The sequence below is a fragment of the Salvelinus alpinus genome, chromosome 2 (genome assembly GCF_045679555.1).
Source record: "Salvelinus alpinus chromosome 2, SLU_Salpinus.1, whole genome shotgun sequence".
NCBI lineage: Eukaryota > Metazoa > Chordata > Actinopteri > Salmoniformes > Salmonidae > Salvelinus > Salvelinus alpinus.
The window spans coordinates 121,608,088-121,622,705 of NC_092087.1; the positions used below are offsets into that span (position 1 = coordinate 121,608,088).

At 45.0% G+C, this 14,618-nt stretch overlaps 1 protein-coding gene across 5 annotated transcripts in view; it reads right to left on the minus strand.

Moving 5' to 3' along the window:
* The window catches only part of LOC139568530 (patatin-like phospholipase domain-containing protein 6), a 33,155-nt gene extending 19,229 nt beyond the window's left edge, over positions 1-13,926 (minus strand). For 4 of the 5 annotated variants that reach the window (XM_071390427.1, XM_071390425.1, XM_071390426.1 and 1 more), the window contains exons 1-16: positions 13,782-13,926; positions 8,121-8,218; positions 6,563-6,616; positions 6,252-6,339; positions 5,222-5,304; positions 5,016-5,107; positions 4,726-4,866; positions 4,309-4,468; positions 3,849-3,929; positions 2,839-2,967; positions 2,659-2,739; positions 2,141-2,348; positions 1,737-1,837; positions 1,243-1,422; positions 707-784; positions 80-285 (exon numbers count right to left, since the gene is read on the minus strand). In XM_071390427.1, coding sequence (XP_071246528.1) covers positions 80-285; positions 707-784; positions 1,243-1,422; positions 1,737-1,837; positions 2,141-2,348; positions 2,659-2,739; positions 2,839-2,967; positions 3,849-3,929; positions 4,309-4,468; positions 4,726-4,866; positions 5,016-5,107; positions 5,222-5,304; positions 6,252-6,339; positions 6,563-6,616; positions 8,121-8,177 — 1,739 coding nt within the window. In that variant the 5' untranslated portion in view covers positions 8,178-8,218; positions 13,782-13,926. Of the gene's footprint in view, positions 1-79; positions 286-706; positions 785-1,242; positions 1,423-1,736; positions 1,838-2,140; positions 2,349-2,658; positions 2,740-2,838; positions 2,968-3,848; positions 3,930-4,308; positions 4,469-4,725; positions 4,867-5,015; positions 5,108-5,221; positions 5,305-6,251; positions 6,340-6,562; positions 6,617-8,120; positions 8,219-12,061; positions 12,194-13,781 lie in introns of those variants that run through there. The other variant, XM_071390424.1, reaches the window with a different exon arrangement.
* Between the last annotated feature and the right edge of the window lie 692 nt (positions 13,927-14,618).

Consider the following 14,618-nt stretch of genomic DNA (forward strand, 5'->3'; position numbering starts at 1 on the left):
GCCTGCGGTGCTCCAGGACCAGGCTTGACTACCCCCCTGCTTTAGTCTCTCTCTAGTCTGGTCTCTACTAGACACCCACTCGTAGAAGTCAGACTTGGAGATCTTGAGGAAGGTGCAGTCTCTGTTGGCCTTGATGGTGAAGATGAGGGGTTCTCCAGTCAACACGGCCAGCTGGCCCACCATCTCACCCGGCTGGGTGACAAACAGACACACCGCATCCTGCTTGTCGATCATCCGCTGGTACACGTGGAGACAGCCGGACAGGACGAAGTGGAGACTCACATCCTGAGAGGAGAAGAGGGAGTTCAGATTTCAGGTCTCTTGTTTTGTTTTGTTTTTGTGTGTTTAGAGGGGTTGAAGAGAGGAGAGTAGAGGAGGGAGTAAGGAGCTGGGGAGGGGAGGGGAGAATAAAGTGTATGGGAAAGAGAGGGATTTGGAGGGGAAAGATGTCAAGGAAATATTAAGGGATGATAGGAATCTGCAATATCACAAATCTATAATGTTTTGAAGACTTCTCCCTCATAAAATTGGGGGATTAAACAGTCAGGTTGGCATGTATTGTCATGACGATGTAGACAATTTTGACTTTGCAGCTGGCCCACCTAGCGGAAATCGCTCAGTTCTGCCTCCATGGCAAGATTCATGACAAACGTCAACCTGCATTCAAACAGAGGAGAGGACATCTCTCCAAGCCTCAGAAAAGTACCTGGTCTCCTTGTCTAGCCAGCACAGTTCCTGCCTTGGCATGGTGCAGAGTCACTCTCCCATTCAGCAGAGCGGGGTCCTGGCAGAAGAAGGGAAAAGAACAGAATGAGAGAAAGAAAGAGTGTGACAGCGTTTGAGGGAGGGAATGAGGAAACGCTCTTGGTGGTGAAACAACGTCTGGATTCCCCTTTTGCTCTCCTGGGCTGCAAATCAAGAGGGTTGGCAAATATACGGACGGAGACAGAACTTTCGATATCGTACATTTCAGATGCTCGGTTCCAACCATAACAGTAGATTGTGAAATGGAACTGTAATAATTTTAGATAAAAGGAGTCAGAGGGAGAAAGTGCTGGTTGAACTTGAACTTGTCTAGACATGGTACATTAGCCCAAAGGACAAAGTAACTTGGTGACAGTTTTTTAACACAATAATCAGGTAAATGCCACATGATTACATTGTTACTAGAGTCATGGTTGCATAGATAGCAACCATCTACTGACCATGTACTAAGGTTACTAAGCATCAGTTAGTATTAACCTCTATCCTCATGAGTTTGAGGAGCTCCTTCAGGGCCTCCTCGAACAGGGCAGGGCTGGGGCGACCGGGGACGGGTCCTGGTCCTGGTGAGAACTGGTTGTCCGGACCCCCCTCCTCCTCGGGGTAAAGGTACACCCCCGACGGCACCTCGTCAACGGTCACCCTCCTTTCCCGCTGGTCCTGGGAAAAGAACAGAAAACATGGAGGGACATGAATGTCAATTACAGTACACTGTGCCTGGTCTACTTTGAAGTGCAGATCTGTGACGTACAAAGACAAGAGTTAGTGGTCTACTTTGAAGTGCAAATGTGTATTTTAGTGCACTAGGATGACTGTTAGTGAATAGATAGTGTTGAATTACTAAAACATTTCTGTTTTGATTTTATTTAAAATGTAAATGCATATTCTGAGATGTCACTAATATCCAACCTTGTGTGTGTGTGTGTGTGTGTGTGTGTGTGTGTGTGTGTGAGAGAGCACACGTATATACTGACCCGTGAATAGGTGGGTGGTGTGTTGCCGTCCTCAGCGGAAACTGAGATCCGTCCCCTCTCGTAGGCCATATCGAAATCCGACCGCAGATTCTTCTGCATGCCTGTGTGTAGACACCACACACACACACACACCACAGAAATCATGTTAACACAAACACGTGTAAATGCCACAGTCAACAGTCTGAGAAGCAACAGAGGCAAGTTACATACTAGGAACATACTAAAGCACACTAATGTCAAATGTCAAGAGTCAAGTCAGGTCACTAACATGCAGTAAAAACTGGACTGAAGCCACAGAGCTGAAGTTACATACTAAGAATGCTGATGTTACCATACGGACAGAGAGAAAAGAACGGAAGAGGACAGAGAGAGGGATCGAGAGACCGACAGAAAGAGTTACTCACCGGCGATGTCTACAGGCATGGAGATGGTCCTACTGAGGGTTGGTGGGACTGTGGCTCCATCCTTCCCAGGATCTGGTGCGTCCTTCACGGCGGCCTCGCGGTCCTCCACGGGCACGGTCAGGCTACCGAAACGCTTGCCGTGGCGCTGGGGGCTGGTGCGGGGCACGGGGTGGGGGGACAGGGGCAGCAGGCGCAGGAGTTGCATCTCCTATAGGGAGGGGAGGACAGGGGCATGGGAGAGAGAGAGAGAGGTTAGGGTCAATGAAGACAGGCTAGCGTTGAATTAGCATCGCTATAATTACCAGGTCAGCATTGAAAAGTGATTAGCGGTAGCGTTAGCGTTGAATGACTCAATCGTAATGAAAACAGCATGTCTGATGTAGCTTCAGCTAATGAAGTAGCATTCCTGGTAGATGAAGTAACAAACAGAATGTCCATGTGTGGGTGTGTGTTGTTTGAGAATCTGGGTGGTATGATGAATCGTGGCGCTGTGTGTGTGTAAGGGGAGCTTGACTCACGTGGCTAAAGAGCTCGTTGGTGAGCCCTAGGTAGTTGTGCAGAGCCAGAACGGTTACTCTTTGGAGACGAACCATGATGATCTGCATGAGAAGACAGAGGGAGGAAAAGGTCCCGTAAACATCAAGAGAAAAACGCACGTCCACATCTGGTGACAAACACACACACACACTGCAGCTTACCTGGACAACCCGCACCAGGCTCTCAGGGTACTTCTCGAAGATGGAGAGGAAGGCCTCGACAGGTAGACGCAGTACGGTGGACACCTCAGCCGCCCGCGCCGACACCGTCCTGTACGGCTTCTGGTGTCCCTGAAACACACACACAGTGATAAGGTTCACACACACACACACGCTCTCAGAATATACTGTAACTCAATATTAGTAACTTTACAGACTTGAGACATTTTACAAGTTCCTATTTTCAGCAGTAAAGGGAGGGGAAGTTTGTGTTGGGAGTGGTTTCACATGCTAGCTAGGTGTACCTGAAACAAACACAACGACAAGGCTCTTTCAGCACTGTCCTATTTATTTAACTAGGCAAGTAGGTTAAGAACAAATTCTTATTTTACAATGACGGCCTACCCCGGCCATTGCAGTGACTTGGGTGAAGCCTTTTTTTTTTTTTTTTTAAATGTCACTGTGACCCACGCACTAACAAAAAACTGAACTACTCAACAAAATGTTTATAGTCACAAGCCAAGAAGAGGGAACTAGCAGAACCCACCAGCAGAAACCATTGCTTTAGAGACGTTTTCCACTTCCTTTTCTCAGTCGTAAAGCAAGGGCTCCGGGATGTTTGTGTCAGGTAGTTTTCCCAAGTCTAAATATAGGAGTTACATGCTAGCTACCAAATCCTCTTGACTCTAAAAGGGTCATGTGTTTAATAGTTCATTGTATACTTATAGAAGAAAAAAATCCCACCAAGAGTAAAAGCGCACATAAGCCACACATGTCATATCATAGTGCTTCATGATATAACATTAAATTGCGAAATCATCATGACTTTGATATGATTCAACTTTGGAGGCTACGATTCAACGCTAGATTTCCCTGACTTGTTCCTTGACTAAGTTCAAAGTTCTGACTGAAACGTGATAGGGACAGACAAAAGGGTGACTCAAACAAGAAACGGCACGTGCATGGTGATTTAGGGAGTGTGGAATGCGGGACAGGAAGTGGGCGTGTCTTACGGTGATGACATCCAGGATGCTGAGGAGGCTGTGGACACTGTCTCCGGGGTACACCTCCTTCACCACACCGTCCTTGCCGTCCTAAAAACACACAGGGGTAAAACAGAGTATGTCATAACAAATGAACATAGACAAAAACAGGCAAACAGTACAATTGACAGTTACCTTGAAAACATTCTGTTCATGTTAAGTCATTCCAATCTTTGCCCAAATGCAAGTTTATTGTGGCCATAACTTTCTAAATTCAGAGATCATTCCATTTGATCCTTTTCCTCCATATTGGGATAATCTGAGTCAAACACTAATAGGTGCTAATCATTATTTAATGACCTACAAGAGAGATAATTGTTAGAGAACTGTAAGCCCCTGAACTGAGTTCCTGTTTACTCGTTAGCATGGATGGAGGCTCAATTGTACAGAAGGCACAGACACACGCATACACACACACACTCTCCCTCACCATTCCAGTAAGGCACAGTTCTAGTTTTCCGTCCTGCACCACGTAGATGCTGCTGTCAGGCTGGCCCGGTCTGAAGACGTACTCTCCCTGTTGGAACTGCAGGAACACCATGTGTTTACACAGCTCCAGGAACAGAGGCTTCTCAAAGTGGCCCAGCACACTGCAGCGAGGGGATAGAGATGGAGAGATTACTACACACAAAGAAAGTGACTGACTGACCTACGTATCACCTTGCATCATTAATAACTACTCAATATTATTTGAAGATCAGTCAGTCACAATTTACCCATGATACATAGTGGTTTGATACTCGAACACACACACGTCTCCTCCATATAGATAAGGACTCCACAACATCTTAACACAAACAGAGAGTACACTCTACACACACACAAACTCGGAGAAGTCCCTACGTACCGGACGTTCTTGAGCATGTAGAGCACCTCGGAGGGCAGGTGGGAGTTGGCCACGTCAAACTCTGTAAGGTCGGCCTCCAGCACTGAGGGAGGAGGCTCCTTAGCTACCAGGGTGGGCACCTCCTTCTTAAAACGCAGAATCCTGGAGGGAGGAGGGGGAGGGATGGAGAGCAGGATGAGAGAGCGGGAGGACAAATGTATAAGAGACTATTGTTCTCTACTCTGTCGCCACTAAGTTCGTTAGCATCATGAATTAGAGTAGAGCAGACAGGGTAAACCGTGTTCACACACTTTTTGGCAATGTTAAGCATTTTCTGCTTCTTTTTGAGTCGTGGGCGTGTGGAAGAGGCTGTGCCCACCAGGGAAGAGGTGGACTGGGACACCTGTGAGAGCAAGAGGTCATAGGTCAACTAAGGCAAAAAAACGCATTGTCGAACAAAAGGGTACCATTTTACTTTGCAAGAAACCCCAAAACGCATCCCATCACAGCCACTAACCTTGCGCATGATCTTTCGCCCATAGAACATGACTTTGTCCCTCTTGCGGAATCGATACTTGGGGGCCTCCTGGGCTTGCAGGTCTGTGAGAAGTTAAAACAGTTAATTGTCGGAGTAGAGGACCTTGTGCATTTCAGGTAAAATAACAACTCAATGTTTATATCCCAGGACAAATTAGCTAGCAAGTGCAAGCTAGCTAGCTAAATTGACAAAAATGTTTAATGCTTTTCGACCTGTCCCCAAATTAATGTAATTGGTTCAGAGTTTGTTTTGATATTTTAACCTGCGTGTCGTGATCGCGTTTGGTGTGGGGGGACAAAATACCTTTATGCACGATGGCGCACGCGTGCAGCCGGTTTGGGTTCCGTGTTAGCATTGCGTATGGTGATCTTAGGTTTGTGTGCGGCTGCTCGGCCATGGAAACCCATTTCATGAAGCTCCCGATGAGCAGTTCTTGTGCTGACGTTGCTTCCAGAGGTAGTTTTGAACTCGGTAGTGAGTGTTGCAACCGAGGACAGACAATTTTTACGTGCTACAACACTCGGCGGTCCCGTTCTGTGAGCTTGTGTGGCCTACGACTTCGCGGCTGAGCCGTTGTTGCTCCTAGACGTTTCCACTTTACAATAACAGCCCTTACAGTTGACCGCTGCAGCTCTAACAGGGTACACATTTGATTAACTGACTTGTTGGAAAGGTGGCATCCTATGATAGTGCCACATTGAAAGTCACTGAGCTCTTCAATATGGGACATTCTTCTGCCAATGCTTGTCTATGGACAGTACATGGATGTGTACGTGATTTTATACACCTGTCAGCAACGGGTGTTGCTGAAATAGCTGAATATACTAATTTGAAGGGGTGTCCACATACATTTACACTCAGTCTGACAATTTATGGGGGGTTCGGGGACAACGCTAGAAAGCTCTTAGGTGTAAGTGAAGGGCAATCGCTAGTGTAACTGAAGCTAGCATTTATTTCATTTTATAGTTATCGAAGAAAATGCATTGGAGAGAGAGAATGTGACACGTACTTCTGAGCTGGATCCTCCGCAGCATGAAGAAGATGAGGATGGCGATGAGGATTATGGCGATGCCCGCACCAATCACCATCCCCATCATCTAGAGAGAGAGAGAGAGAGAGACACACACAGAGAGAGACATGGACAGGGAGCGACATGGACAGAGACAGAGATGGACAGAGGGACAGAGATGTAGAGAGACAGACAGAGGGAGATGCGGAGAGACAAAGAGAGAGAGAGGTGTGCAGCAGCTGATTAGAACATAATTACAACGGCTTCATGGATTGAAACACTGCACACCAGACTACAACATACGAACTAACCATGCTAGTCTGTAGCTCTTCCTCCACAAACGCCTTGATGTTGTTAAACCCTTCCTGTTGGCAGACAAAAAAGAGAAGTGAACAACCGTACAAAATAGCCTATATACCATGTAGACAGGGAGCTTTTTCCAGAGCTGGGAAAGTTGCGTTACTGAGTTAAGTAACTGACGTATAAAGGAATTCAGGGCTTGGGGTTCGCCATGCCCGGGGAAAAGAATGTCAGAGAAGGAGGAATGATGACGTAAAATTGTTTCATCTGGGTTGAATCAGGTCTGGATGACAGTTTCCAGGTGGGATCTTAAACACATCCAGTCACCCAATGTGTTGAGTTTGGCCTAACTATTTATCAACATCCTCTTTTGTCAGCACCCCATCCCACTTGTTCTTTCCTTTGTTCATCCCTCCTTCTCTCAGTCCCTTCTTACCCAGCTTAACTCAAAAAGCTCCATATAAATAATGGGACAACATAACTCTAACAATACTTTTAATGATGATGATGATGATTATTATTATACAGTAAGCCTAATTGCCTTGTCGATATGGATTGAGTTGCCTTGTGCCCATGTCAGCCTGGCTCTGAGACCAACAATAGGAACAGTGACTGTCTGCTGCTTTACTCTGCTGCACCAGACAATAACACAGAGCTCATTGAGACATGATGCAATTTGGCTGTGATCAGCTGACTGTACTGTACACAGCTGTATGTGTATGTGTGTGTGTGTGTGTGTGTGTGTGTGTGTGTGTGTTAGTGAGTGAGTGAGTGAGTGAAAGTGAGTGAAAGTGAGAGGTAACGAGTGAGAGAGAGCCGAGAGAGATGTCTAACTCCTATGCCATAAACACCCACACAGTTGGGGACCAAAGCAGAGAAATTACAGTGAGAGTCTCTTATCTTTTGAGGTCTCTCTAACTCTAAATCAATAGGACACTTCTCTCCAGGAGGATATCGTAGAACTTGAGTGAGGTCCTGCCAAAAGGACCTTCCCTGTTCTAATCCCTTCACTGATTAAGACTAGGCCCTATATGACTCATTGAAGGAGTGGAGATCCTAGCTCAGAGATAAGCTTATTTACACTGTTGCTGCAATAGAAAGTGTGTGTGTGTGTGTGTGTGTGTGTGTGTGTGTGTGTGTGTGTGTGTGTGTGTGAGAGAGAGAGCGAGAAGGGGATGGCTGAGTTGACCACTGGTCACATAACCAATCAGATAGTGTATAACTATGGGGCAAGGCCAATGGGCTTTTAGTACTCTGGCTCTCAGCCAATTAGTGACTGTGCTGGAGTGGGAGGGCGGTCAGTGCTTATTGATCAGGAGAAGAGACGAAAGAAAGAAGGACTCAGCTGCAGTTATTGATGAGAAGTTGGTTATGGTCTGACAGATGGTGGATACTGTACATACTGCAGAAGACATTTTGGTTGAATTCATACAGTTGTGCAACCGACTAGGTATCCCCACCCACACACACACACACACACACACACTCTATGGGAGCGGTACTGTAGTAGTTGGTGAGGTCAATGGGGCCAGAGTAAGTGGTAGAGGCCAGGATTGTGTGTGTTCTTACTTCCAGAGGGGCATCTGCACGTTCTTGGCCCTCTTGTTCCGAGGTGCTCTGTCCCATTCTAACCCCGCCTCTTCACCAGGCTGGTCCATCAACGGCCTCTAAGGAGACAAAACAGGATGTTGGCATTAGACATGCAGGCTACTGTTTACGTCTCACACTCACTCACTCTCTCACACAAGTAGTAAAGCAAATAGCTTTTTAGTAGCATGGAAGAGAAACCTGGACTTTTACAAAGGACTAACAAAACTATACTAAATACTATCTAGTATGTATTTAAGACTCATTGCTCTTTGTAAAGGTTGTCCAGGTTTAAGGTTGCAAAATTTGGGTTACTTTCCTAAAAATGTCCAGGTTTTCCAGAAATCCCAGGTTGGGAAATTCCCTGAATCAGGAGGCAACAAGCAGGAATTCCAGAATACTCCAACCAGAATTCCTGGAAAACCCGGGAACTTTGGGAAAGTCACCTATCCAGGTTTCTGAGAGGTACTGCTGTTTATAGATACATACTGTATATGTGTTTATGCATGAACAGCAGAGCCTCTCAGCCAATCCCCATCCGTTCCCCTCCCCCACTGAAACTGGCAACATGATCATCTCCCAGTCCCAAACCGAGAGATAATAACAGTGCTCCAATGGCACACAGGCAACATCCCAAAGGGCATCCTATTCCCTACACAGTGCACTAATTTTAAACAGAGCCCTAGTCAAAAGTAATGCACTATATAGGGAATATAGTGGCATTTGGAACACATGATCCAGAGACAGACAATCCTACTGTGCCCAGATGGCATGGTACTACTACCCCCTCTTCCCATGACCATCTCCCTGAGGGCTGGTCCTCTAAGAGGGTTTACCCCCCCCATCCCTATTTGGGTTATTCAAGTTCCTTGGTGTCCACATCAACAACAAACTAGAATGCTCCAAACACACCAAGACAGTCATGAAGAGGGCACGACAAAGCCTATTCTCCCTCAGGAAACTAAAAAGATTTGGCATGGGTCCTGAGATCCTCAAAAGGTTCTACAGCTGCAACATCGAGAGCATCCTGACTGGTTGCATCACTGCCTGGTACGGCAATTGCTCGGCCTCTGACCGCAAGGCACTACAGAGGGTAGTGCGTACGGCCCAGTACATCACTGGGGCTAAGCTGCCTGCCATCCAGGACCTCTACACCAGGCGGTGTCAGAGGAAGGCCCTAAGAATTGTCAAAGACCCCAGCCACCCCAGTCATAAACTGTTCTCTCTACTATCGCATGGCAAGCGGTACCGGAGTGCCAAGTCTAGGACAAAAAGGCTTCTCAACAGTATTTACCCCCAAGCCATAAGACTCCTGAACCGGTAACCAAATGGTTACCCAGACTTTTTGCATTGTGTGCCCCCCAAACCCCTCTTTTTACGCTGCTGCTACTCTCTGTTTATCATATATGCATAGTCACTTTAACTATACATTCATGTACATACTACCTCAATTGGGCCGACCAACCAGTGCTCCCGCACATTAGCTAACCGGGCTATCTGCATTGTGTCCCTCCACCCGCCAACCCCTCTTTTACGCTACTGCTACTCTCTGTTCATCATACATGCATAGTCACTTTAACCATATCTACATGTACATACTACCTCAATCAGCCTGACTAACCAGTGTCTGTATGTAGCCTCACTACTTTTATAGCCTTGCTACTGTATATAGCCTGGTTTGTTCCTGTTTTTCTATTTCTTTACTTAACGATTGTTCACCTAATAACTTTTTTGCACTATTGTTTAAGTAAGTAAGCATTTCACTGTAAGGTCTACACCGGTTGTATTTGGCACACGTGACAAATAAACTTTGATTTGATTTGATTACTCCTGGGATTTAGGCCTAGCACTGACCAATGAAACTCCACCCCCATCTGTTCCCTTCATCATCTCGCCTCTTTACTTTTCTTCCTCCCACTCCATCCATTTATCACTACATCACAGCAGACATTCCAGACCCCCCACCATCTCTCCTAACCCATTTGTTGACATGAACAAATGCAAGTATGCAACCCAAACAAAGTCTTTATAGGCTACACACAGTGCATTCGGAAAGTATTCAGACCCCTTCCCCTTTTCCACATTTTGTTACGTTACAGTTTTATTCTAAAATAGATCAAATTTTAAGAAATCCTCAATCTACACACAATACCTCATAATGACACAGCAGAAAGAAAAAATCATTTTTTTTTTGCACATGTATAAGAAATTAAATACAGAAATACCTTATTTACATAATTATTCAGACCCTATGCAATGAGACTCAGAATTGAGCTCAGGTACATCCTGTTTCCATTGATCATCCTTAAGATGTTTCTACAACTTGATTGAAGTCCACCTGTGGTAAATTCAATTGATTGGACATGATTTGGAAAGGCACACACCTGTCTATATAAAAAGGTCCCACAGATGACAGTACATGTCAGAGCAAAAACCAAGCCATGAGGTCAAACTGAGCAATCGGGTGAGAAGGGCCTTAGTCAGGGAGGTGACCAAGAACTTGATGGTCACTCTGAAAGAGCTCCAGAGTTCCTCTGTGGAGATGGGAGAACCTTCCAGAAGGACAACCATCTCTGCAGCACTCTACCAATCAAGCCTTTGTGGTAGAGTGGCCCGACGGAAGTCACTCCTCAGTAAAAGGCACATGAAAGCCTGCTTGGAGTTTGCCAAAAGGCACCTAAAGGACTCTGACCATGAGAAACAAGGTTCTCTGGTCTGATGAAACCAAGATTGAACTTTTTGGCCTAAATGCCAAGTGTCACGTCTGGAAGAAACCTGGCCCCATCCCTATGGTGAAGTATGGTGATGGCAGCATCATGCTTTGGGGATGTTTTTCAGCTGCAGGGACTGGGAGACTAGTCGGGATCGAGGAAAAGATGAACAGAGCAAAGTACAGAGATCCTTTATGATAACTTGCTCCAGTGCGCTCAAGACCTCAGACTGGGGCGAAGGTTCACCTTCCAACAGGACATCGACCCTAAGCACAAAGCGGGAGTGGCTGTGGGACAAGTCTCTGAATGTACTTGAGTGGCCCAGCCAGAACCCAGACTTGAACCCGATCGAACATCTCTGGAGAGACCTGAAAATTGCTGTGCCTGTGCACCAACGCTCCCCATCCAACCTGACAGAACTTCAGAGGATCTGCAGAGAAGAATGGGAGAAACAAAAATACAGGTGTGCCAAATACAGGTGTGCCAAGCTTGTAGCATCATACCCAAGAAGACTCAAGAAGAACCAAGAAGACTCAAGGCTGTAATCGGTGCCAAGGGCTTCAACAAAGTACTGAGTAAAGGGTCTGAATACTAATTTCTAAACCTGTTTTTGCTTTGTCATTATGGGGTATTGTGTGTAAATTGAGCATTTTTTAAATCCATTTTAGAATAAGGCTAACGTAATAAAATGTGGAAAAGCAAAGGGGTCTGAAAACTCTGTATGTACTTTTGAACCCCAGCTAAAGGGATAATCCATGACATCATGGTCTAGGAATCAGAGGACAAGAGCTGCATTGGATGAAATCAAATCCGAGAGTGGCTGACAGTGGACTGTCCTATTGCATAGCCTGTCACAAACAGACCTGAAACAGGATGTGTAGCATCAAGGTCTATTCTCTCTACTACTCTCTCTCATCCTCCACCATTAATTTGTGTTTGACTCATTTAACCAACTGCTGAAGCAAAACTGTAAGTACCCAAACTACTGAATATCCCTATGTTAATAAATGCCCATTTTAATGAAATACCATGGTAAACTAGGCCTAGCCATGATTCCACCCAGCCAAGCAGTACTGTCTGGCTCTAGAAACATCACATGCTCTGTTGGTCTGTGCTGTATAGACAACAAGGAGGCCCAGGGTAATCATATAGAAAGGAAAATATACGCGTTTCCATTTGCTCATCATTACATTTTCCCTGCCCCTCACTCACAGTTGCAGTGCTAGGCTTTGGTCGTGGAAAGAATTTGCTCTCGAAGGATAAAAGACAGTCAATCAGGCAAACTTAAAGTACTGAGTGTCCAATGATCCCAAGAGCGAGTTGCCGTGTCCCTTCATGCCATCTCAGTGAATATTAAGTGTTGTCACCATGTATATCCTATTGTGTAACACGTAGGCCTATGCTAACTATTGCATGCATTGCACACTACTACTACTACAAGGCTTAGGCTAGCAGAATTATTACAGAGTAATAAGATCACTGTCAGTGAAAAGGGTAAATTGTTACAGAAATCTCCTCTAGCAGAAGCAGCTGTCTCTCTCTCCCACTCTCCAGTAACGCCTCCATATAGCTTGGTGGCTATTCCCATTGTCCTGAAAACAATGCTGCCAGTGTCGATGTCCCTAGGCCCAGGCATGTGCAAACTCTTTCCCTCTCTCGTCATTCCTCCTTCTCACACCAGAAGCAATAATAGCACAACCAAACCTGTTTTATTTACGTACACTGCCCATTCTGGGCCAGGGATTAACCACCAACAACAGCCTATAGCATGTTGTTTATACTGGGTCAGCCTGTCAGACCCTAGAGAACAGACAAACTACTGTGGGGACTATGGACAGAAAGTACATGAACTCTGACTTAGCCAACTTTCTATGATGTGCAATAACTAGGGTCATAGAGAACAGAAACCAGACATAAGCATATGGCACAACTTGACCTTTGCTCCCTAAAGTCTATCAATTAGCATGAACCATATTACCGTTTTCAAATGTGTAGGTTAACTACAGTATAGCCTTTGTGACATGAATTAGTAGCTCATGAGTCGTGTGCAGTTGTGAACGGTAGCAGGACAGTGTGGCAATAGGTCAGCTCGGGTTTCTATGTCAAAATAGTTGTTGCATAATTCGGAACCCTGGCGTGTAGCGTTGTATTACTAGCCCTCATTAATATCCTGATCCGCCCTTTTGAATCTAACGTAGCCGCATTCTAGCTCGGACCTGCGCAAACCGTGGGTATGTTTTTGCGCAGAGTACGGTAATGAAACTGGTGAAGTGATTCTAATTTCGTGTCTAGGCACTCATCTACCTTAGCAGTACTACAGGGCCAAACATGTTCTGGAAAGCCCATTAGAAACTTGTACTCAATTAAGTCATCTCATTATGTTGTAGCTAGTTAGCTAGGTACATAGCTAACGTTAACAGTTACAATGTGTGCCTCTACACCACAACATTCAGTAGCCTAGTTACAGTAGCTAGCTAAATTGACACGCTTTGAAACAGCAGGCAAGCATCATAAACCTCGCTAGCTAGCCGTTAACTATGGTCCCCTCTAGTTAGCATTGGCATATGATGACCGATAATGCCTACCCAACAGCTAACGTTAGATCGTTGTTTTCAATGAGACCAACCAGCCGTAGAAAATACCTAATGTAATGTACAAATACAGTCGCTTTCGAATTTCAACAAGTTGGCTAGTGCAGAAAAGCCACCAGAATCTGGTTAATGCAAAGATGCTGTCTTTTGACCTCAGCAGGGAAAGTGCTTATTGATTGACATGCTCGGCACAGCTCGCGCACTATCTGGACATTTGGTGACACAATCTCTACCACAAAGACGCATACATATGTCAATTTATTCAGCTAGACAGACCTCTCACTAGAAATGTCATGATATTTATCGACATGTAAAGTGACTAAAACGATAAACACCCTTACCTGAACTGCGTGTTTCTCGTCAAGCTTTACAGTACTGTCAAATAACACACATAGCGGAAATTATCTGTAATATAACTCCTCCTATTTTTTATTCTACATGAGCCGCAGGCCAATCCAAATCTGAAATTGTGGATATCTAATCCAATCTGCATCCAGGAATGAATGTTGCAACATAGCCCGCCTACCTTTATATACATATGAGAGAAGTAGCCAGTCGCACTGCAAGGTTGAGAAGGGGACGCTACAAATAGACCTGTGATTGGCGAGGTGTATATGACTGACGATTACACTAACCAGTAACAAGAGACAACAAACCAAAAATGTACTGTACAGTTTATCATGCATGAATTTAGTAAATTAATCTTGATAACTGAACACTCACTTTAGCTGCTAATAAAATATTTATGATGGATCCTGACTACAAACTAATGACAATACATATTGATCAACTGGGTATGTAGTACATGACATTGCCCACTTTCTACAGGTGCCATCATTATAATATTAAAATAAAAAATGACAAAAAAATGTTATCAAAATCTTCAGACATCTACCAAGATGTATATTAGATAGAAAAGATAAGGCAGCAATTTATAAAATATAATGATATTCCTCAGTGCTCATCAGTATTTAGTATTGAATGAGGGATGATTGATTCAATCACTATTGTGATGGTTTAAAGGCCCTATAATTAGGGTAAAGCCACATCCAAAACGCTAGGCCCGCTCCTCTTTTCTATGTACACCAAGTTACTCGGTTCTCACATGGTCTCTCCTATCATTGCTATGCGGATGACACTCAACTGCTCTTCTCCTTCCCCCCTTCTGACACCCAGGT